Source organism: Saccostrea echinata, unplaced genomic scaffold, assembly GCF_033153115.1.
Source record: "Saccostrea echinata isolate AGI-Se365-2 ecotype Australia unplaced genomic scaffold, CSIRO_AGI_Sech_v1 ptg000045l, whole genome shotgun sequence".
Taxonomy (NCBI): Eukaryota; Metazoa; Mollusca; class Bivalvia; order Ostreida; family Ostreidae; genus Saccostrea; species Saccostrea echinata.
The window spans coordinates 3,106,809-3,115,414 of NW_026889794.1; the positions used below are offsets into that span (position 1 = coordinate 3,106,809).

The 8,606-nt window shown below is 31.7% G+C and overlaps 1 protein-coding gene across 1 annotated transcript; it reads left to right on the forward strand.

Moving 5' to 3' along the window:
* The first annotated feature begins 1,230 nt into the window (after window positions 1–1,230).
* LOC133201632 (carbohydrate sulfotransferase 1-like) lies at window positions 1,231–2,484 on the forward strand. The gene is made up of 2 exons (XM_061337422.1): window positions 1,231–1,427; window positions 1,698–2,484. Exons 1-2 carry the CDS (start codon window positions 1,291–1,293, stop codon window positions 2,482–2,484), a joined length of 924 nt encoding a protein of 307 aa, XP_061193406.1. The 5' UTR covers window positions 1,231–1,290.
* The last annotated feature ends 6,122 nt before the right edge of the window (window positions 2,485–8,606 follow it).

Consider the following 8,606-nt stretch of genomic DNA (forward strand, 5'->3'; position numbering starts at 1 on the left):
ACCAACGACAATAATGCATGCACTAGTTAGTATTGATGTAGTTTAAAGCTATTCATATGTTTAAAATAGCAAATCATTTCATTTTGTGGTGATTTGAAGAACTTATATTTTTGTGTGATGTCATAGTAAGCATTTCCCGTATAAATTAGGCCCCGCCTCCTTACTGCAGCCTTAACTGTGCTGCGTAGATTTTTCTATTATGAAATGCATTTTCACAGGGATAAGATCCAATGATATGTTCAATTAACTACGTTCATTAAAAAATGAAAAGATAAATCGATAGAGTCATTAATTTCTACGATTGCAAAAGGGAATCTAAATTTTCCATCAATAGATTTATAGATTTATATTTATAGATCAATTTGTCATAAAGATTCTTTGATACTCACTCTTTACATGTACATGGAAATGAAAAAAAAAAATAATGAACATATACATTTTATATTAAACAGTTATTTCATATTGTTATGAACAATCGTTCAACTAGAATATTGAGTATACATTCGAGTTGGCAAGAAAGGGAGTGTACAGGAAACCTTTCGTCCCTTATCCATTTGCATCACATACAGAATACGGGTCTTGTGCTCAATAGTATCCAATATGCAAAACTCGTGTGGAAAAATTATGCAACAGTTGGATTGAGGTACAGTTCCAAATCATAATAAAATATTTTTGTTCATTATTACTCTATATATTAACATTGATTTTTTTTTTTTATCGAAGCCCAACAGAGCATTTCACAACATCTAACGGAGAACTATGCATTAAACAATGAAGTTTTACATCCTCCCGCTCGAGGGGGAGATCTGCAGAATGAAAAAGGTAATTATAAAACTACATAGTGATAATATCATTAAATGTGCACTTTATTAATTTTTCATGTATGCATTTAGTTTACATGAGCCTGATTTGGATTTCAAAAGCTACACATGTATTTTTTTTTTTATCTAAAATTAGTATGCTTTGATATGATACATTTTTATGACTCTCTCCTATTTCCAATTAAAAAAAAAAACAAATACCTCTTCTAAACCACTGAAACCTTTTCTGTATTAGTTTCTATTTTTACTTATCATAAGTTTACATGTAATAAGACAATGTCGATCACATTATCCAGAGGAGAAAAAAACTCACTTTGATGTCAAGTGCCTACGAAACCTTGCTATACTTTTGAAACTGATCAATTTAACTATTTCTAAATGTCAGATTTTTTTTCCAGAATCGATAGTTTATTCATCTTCATTACCAGTAGCCAGAAGAAGAACTATCCCCCTTACATTAATTGTCTCTATGATGAGGAGTGGATCAACCTTCACAGGTGATGTGTTCCGATCGCATCCCAGCTCTTTTTTTCTGTTTGAACCAATGCAGTATCTAACACAGAGTGTTGGAAAGAACGAAATCGTTTATGTGAATGGCACTACAAGGTAAACGGAAAAGTATCTGAAATCTTTGAAATATAACACTGATTTTATTTTTACATTATATTTTACAGTTGTTATGATGTTTTTACTTTAAATAATATCACCAATAGAAAAAAAAATTACAGTGAATATGGATAAATGTGCATTTTTTCATGAAATTTCGTCTTAAATTCAAAATTTGCTTTCAAAAATGTTTGAAAAGTACATGTATATGTTTTGCCATAATATGTAAATGTCATTTAATAGTTTTCTTGTTTAAATTTAATGTAAAAGGTCTTACAATGAAAGCCAGCTGCATGACATCCATGCCGAAATGATCATCAATCTTCTCCTGTGTCGCTTTCAAGATGTCCCTTTCCATGTCTTTAAAAGTAGCCACTTCCTTTACCATAACCATCTAAAGCAACATTACAGCTGTGCGCAACGCATTAAAGATAGTGTTACTGGCATGAGGCAACAATGTATCCCAGATCTCATCAAAAAGTGTAAAGGAGCAAATTCATTCACTATGAAGTTGATAACAGTTAGAATGAAAGCCATTTCCAGGGTAATGAAACTTCTTCCTGAGGTTCATGTCATTCAGTTGGTAAGAGATCCTAGACCAGTCTTGCTTTCACAGATAAACGTCGGCCAAATTGATAAAGCAAATATTCAAAATGAAAGTAACTCACATTGCAAGATTCTTCAGAATGATATTTCAGAGACAGAGGAGGGCATTTTTCGAAGTAATTTTCACCGACAGAGGTATGAGGATCTTGCTCGTGATCCACTTGGACAGTTTCAGGGTTTGTTTGAGTTTTGTGGATTGGAATTTAGTCAGGCAGTACAGAACAGGGTTAGAAGAATAGCAATGAAGACAGGGAAGGTTAAAAAATGTCAGTATTGTTCAGACAAAGGTAACGCAATGGCGGCTTCTATACAATGGAGGGTTTCATCAAACTATTCTCTTGTTCAGGCAATCCAAGAGCAGTGTTTAAATATTATTGATAAAATGGGATATGTCTCGGTAAATTCCACAAAGAATCTGAAGGACACGAAGGTTTCACTGACAAAAGGGTAGAAAATTTGATTGTTCAAACCGTATGGAGAGAGAGAGAGAGAGAGAGAGAGAGAGAGAGAGAGATGGGCACTTCAATTAGTTGAAATGGTGGTCTTTCATATACTATGGTCTTTCATTGATATTTACTTTTGATCAATGATTTTTCATAAATTTATTTCTTACAGACTTATATTTATTTATAGAAGTACTAGTATTGTTTCTTTTTTTGTATTTAAGTCAAACTTTTTTAGGAAAAAAAAAGAACGTATAACATAACCTTTTTTTTTTTCTTTGAGTCTATGAGAGTACTGACATTCAACGGTTTAATAAGTTATGGATGAGTACCGAAAAGATAAACAATATGCAAACTTCTATCAAAGGAAATTACAAGGGTGGAAGGCTGCTTTCGACAAAGACATGCTTTGAACAGTAAACAGAGACATATAACAATCTGTGCATCAAGCAAAATATTCTGTGAGATCCAATTTTAGCAAAGAGCACATTTAAGAAGAAAAGAGACCTTAGCAATTAGCAATAGTTTCCTTTTTTCACTTTATAAACATTTCATGGGAGTCAAATATCGAATGTGTTTTATAATTGTTAAAACTGAAGACTCAATATTTCCACTTTGAATAAGCAAACAATTCGCATGTGATATTCAAAATGCAAAGTATTTTTACAGCACAGAAAGTAATGAATTAAGAGCAATTTTCTGTAACGACGTAAAGTTTTGGCATGCATGATAACGAGTTAGATTAAATTTAGCTCATTATTATAACATGCCACCGGTTCTAAACATGCCTACATTTGGCATATCTATCTGATATGCTAATCATTCATTTTTCGCTTTATATAGTATTCACTATAACAAAGCTCAATTAAAAACCACAGAGAAAAAATATACATGTAAGTATTTGACCTTGCATTTATAGGTTATAGCAATAATGTTCTTAAAAGAAATATCATTGCAATGATCCTCCGTGCTTTTCCTTTAGATGACAAAATAAATCAAAACTAAACCACAAATTTTGTATAACAAGTTCATGTTACCGTGTCAACCATATAGATATTTAGACCAACCATTCCTTAACAAAAATTAATTTTCTATTATAAAGAAATGTGCTCTGTATTAAAAAACAGAAGCCCATTTAGGACCAATATTTTTTTTAAAAAATTTTGTTAAGTTTCTGAATTTGTTATAATTATTTTAATCTGTTATGATAATTTGTTGAATGCAATCTGTTATTACAAATTTGTTTGTAATTCTACAGTTCGTTATAACGCATTCAAAATTATTTTTCGAGAGAAAATAACGAATTAAATTTGTTTAAAAGAATTCAACAATTCGTCATATCGAATTCAAAATTATATATCGATAGGGTCCTTAAATGGATTCTGTACAAGGAATTCCCGAATTCGTTGAAACGAATATAATTCGTAATAACAAGTTTTTGAATTCGTTACAACGAATTCAAGAAATAAGTAGCGAATTAAACTAGCGTGTTCCATGGAACACATGTATCACCTGCTTTATAGCATCATTAAAGATTAATCTAAGGGTGGTCAGATATTTATTTGCTATTAGCATTATAACAAAGAAAAAATACACAGGATCATAGCGGGGGGGGGGGGGGGGGCTTTTCTAAGAATAGTTTTTGGATGTAGTTTTACTATGTAAATTTTATTTGGAACCTGCTCTCCCCTCCTTACATTTTCTTGCCGAACGATCAAAGACTGGTAAATTAAAAATCGACCGAAAAGTTCTAGAAAGGTCCCCCCACTCCCCCACGAAATAGGAATTTAGAGTTTGGGAAGTTAATTTTTTTTTTATGTTTTTTGGAATTTTTTTTGTGCTACGGACCTTAATGCACAAGGAGTAAGAAAGATAGAATAATATTTATTATATAAATCTGACAATACGATTCCCCAACCCTCAAAGCTAAAGAAATTGATAAAATAGGGTAAATTATTTTTTTTTCATATGTTTCAAAAGAGATATCAATCTTTCTTCACTACAACTATCCTTTTGATATACCAATCCCAATGTATTTTTATAGTATTTAAATTTCAGTTTGTGTGGCATCTGTATAACATAATGTTTCAAAGTACAGTGTCATGAGCTCACAAAAGATATAAATGCTTATTATTAAAACCTTGCCTCTCAAAGTAAAAGAAAAGACAAATTAAATCAACCATCCGGAGTATATTTTGCAAAGTAGGTCAAAGGTCAAGGTCAGGTGGACTGTAATGCTGGTATTTTTCATCATGTTTATGGCAAACAATGCACATGCTAAATAACATAGACTTACTTCTTAAAAGTGCCAAGCAATATATGTGCGAAATATCAAATCCATAGCTCTTATAATTGCCAAGATATAGGGTGTGACAGACGGACTGACGTACGGACAGACCGACGCCAGGTAAAGTGATCCCTGAGTGTCACTCTGTTCTGCAGGCGACACAAAAATGATATAACTATTTCAAATTTGACAATTCTTTATATTTGATTTATTTTCTGATACATGTACGTCTTAAATGGGCCTCCGTATAAATGAACTTCCGTATTGCTTTCATTTATTTACTTAATGTAAGTATTATCATAATGAAAGAATGAAAATATTGCTTTTCAATCACTTTTTTCTATGGTAAGTTTGGTAATGTAAATGTATGCAAGAATTGTTTTCCTGAATATTTTTATCATATGCAATATAGACATTAAGTCAGTTGGAAACTGTCGCTGTCACGTTTTTGCATTAATGCTGGGAATATGAATATGTTTAAAATGTTAAGGTAACAAATACTTTATCAAAGCAAGTTTGAAACAAAATTCTATATGTGCACATTCACCTATAATAGAGATAAGTAATTATACAGAGAATGGCTTTTAAAAACAGATATACCTATCTGAAAGGTATTGATCGACGGACATTTCATTTGAAAATCAAAGTATACTAAGATTCATTCTCTATCATAATCAGGTTTGACCAATCAAAATATGTGCATAGCTTTATCAGCGGGTTTATCACTCATAGATAGAACAAATCATAAAGGAATAAATTTACCTTATAAGTGGTAAAGAATACTACAGACTAAAGAATTTTCATTCAAGTTTTTATGTTTATCAATATTTTTTCAGTGTTCTTCAGTGTTCTAATGATGAGACTTAAAATAATGAAAATATTGTTTGATGTCCCTGGGTTGCCCACATATTATCACAGTTATTTCCAGCGGGACTAAAAATAGTGTAAATATTGATTAGTGTACCCAATAAAACCCTGATCAATCTTGCATTATATTTGTTACATGTAAAAACCACGATCATAGTTTAAGTTTTTAAGTATCTACTGAAATCGTTTTGGTGACTGAAGAGATCAATAGTTTTTAAACGGAAAAGAGAGTTCTCAATGAACCTTGTGTTTTTAATACTGATTGGTTTAAAATCCATCTCCTTTAATTTATCTGTGAAATCAATACTTCTTTTTTAAAAATCTAACTTGTAGTTCACAAACGTTTAAATCTTAATTCACGTTATACTTCACAGAGAATACAAAATAGTTTGCCTGCAACTGGATGCAAATTAAATGCATGCAAGTTAGTGCCCAGAAGATATATATAAATCCCTTAATCATCGTGCTCATAGAAAAGAAGGGACAGTGCTGTTAAAAAGAGTATTTAAAAGATAGCAGGTGTTATGCAGATTTAAATTCAAATTTGAAAAAAAACTGTCATTATTTTACTGAAATAACAAGTCCATTAGAAACAGATTATTCATCTTTTTTGCCTGTGCAATATTGCTCACATATTACATCCGAAGCCTCATTTAACGTATGAATCTCCGGTATATATATATATATATATATATATATATATATATATATATATATATATATATATATATATATATATATATATATATATATATATATATATATATATATATATATATATATACATTGTATATATATATATATATATATATATATATATATATATATATATATATATATATATATATATATATATATATATATATATATATATATATATATATATATATATATATATATATATATATATATATATACCCCTGTGCTGAAGCTTTTTTGTTGATATGTTCTCTATGACCTTGTGTATTAAAGAACAATGACGTCATTATATGACGTCATAATGTGAACTGGTCATATCAAGTCGTGTGTACCAAGTATGTATTACACAATAAGGTTTAACCTTCTCTGTATAAGGGGTATCATTATTAATATGCATCTTTATAAGTCGACCTGCATAAAAAATAGTATGAATATCAACTTCGGAGTACTTGTATGTACAATCAAAATTTTCTTAACGAAATAATTTTGCAAATGAGCAATGACAATGAGTTCCATTTTTATTTAAAAAAAAAAACAGCTATGATGTCAAAAAGCCTTAACTTTTTTCAATATCAATTTCCGAGTACTTGTATTTGTTATTCGTCAGCAAAAATAAATAAATAAATAAAAATTAAAATAATAATAATAATAAAATATTTTTAAAATAAAAAGAAAAGTCACGAATATTTGTTTCGATTTTACTCTGTGTAATTACACAAAAGCATATTACTTGCAAATTAAAAGTGATTTATAGTCACTTGTCTTTCAGTGCCTTTTCTGTTTATGCGAATTACATGTTTTCCCTGACTGTTTATTCTCATAAACACAGAAATGAAGACATTTATACGACATCCACAAAAAGACAGAAAAGGAATGAAGGTCATAATCCAAAGCATGGCGCACATGTCTGGTCTGTTTCAACATGTGTCTGATAATTAAAACCAGTACTTGGTCACTGAAAGTGATGTCACTAAGTCGGTCCTTTTATTAAGTTTTATTTGTCAAACTAAAAATAAGAGATTCAAAGGCCACAACGCTCACTTGAGTCACTTCGGCTCTTCTGTTCTTCATCAGCAGATTTTCCTACATATTCTTATGTAAAACTTTGATCACTTTTTACGGCCCCACCCTATCCGAAGGGGTCATGATTTGAACAAACTTGAATCTACACCACCTGAGGATGCTTCCATATAAATATGACTAATCATGGCTTTGCTGTTCTGGGGGAAAAAAAATTAAAGTCTTCTCCTATATATTCTGTTTTAAACTTTGATACCACATTTCTGTCCCATCCTACACCCAGTGGTCATGATTTGAACAAATTTCAGTCTTCACTCCCTGAGGAAGATTACATATAAATATGACTGAACGTGGATTTGCTGTTCTTGAGAAAATTTTTAAAGATATTTCCTTTATTCCTATGTATAATTTTGATCCCCTGTTGTGACCTCTTCCTACCCCCCCCCCCCCCCGGGGTGGAGGGTCATGATTTGAAAAATCTTGAATCTACACTGCCTAAGGATTCATCTTTATTAAAATGGCTGTTCTTCTGTTCTTAAGAAGAAGAGTTTTTAAGATTTTTCGCATATATTTTTATGTACAACTTTGATTCCTGTAGTTGCCCCGCCCTATCCTCGGGGGTCATAAATTAAACAAACTTCGAACTACACTACCTGAGAATACTTCTATCATAATATGATTAATCAAGAACAGAATGCTGTTCTTGAGAAGAAGATTTTTAAAGATATTTCCTATGTAAAATTTTGACCCCCGCCCTACCGCCGGGGTTGTGATTTTAACAAACTTGAATCTACAGTATGTAATGAAGCTTTCACACAAGATTAACATTTTCTGGCCCAGTGGTTCCTGGTTTTGTTCGTTTGTATGTTTGTTGTTTAACGTCCATCTCGAGAATTTTTCACTCATATGGAGACGCCACCACTTGCCGGTAGAGGGCTGCAAATTTGGACCTATACTCGGCACTAAGGGCCATTGAGCAGTGAGGGATCTTTTTCGTGCAAACACCTACTGCGACACGGGACCTGATTTTATACGGTCTCATCTGAAAGACCGGTCTCCACGTCCCACAGTGGGATTCGAACCCGCGACGACAGGATCAACTCCTTTATTCGCGAGTCTAGAGCAAGCGTTTTAACCACTGCGCCACGCGGCTCATTGGTTCCTTAGAAGATTTTCTAAAGATGCCAGCAAATCTTCTCGAATTCTTTATTATCTCCCCTTGAAAGAGGGCGCAGCACTTCCTGTGAACAAACTTAA

Excerpts from the sequence above, each read along its gene's own strand:
- LOC133201632 (XM_061337422.1), top strand. The coding sequence starts at position 1,291 with ATGATGAGGAGTGGATCAACCTTCACAGGTGATGTGTTCCGATCGCAT. Across the intron at positions 1,428-1,697 it reads TATGTGAATGGCACTACAAG|GTCTTACAATGAAAGCCAGC; the intron begins GTAAACGGAAAA and ends TTAATGTAAAAG.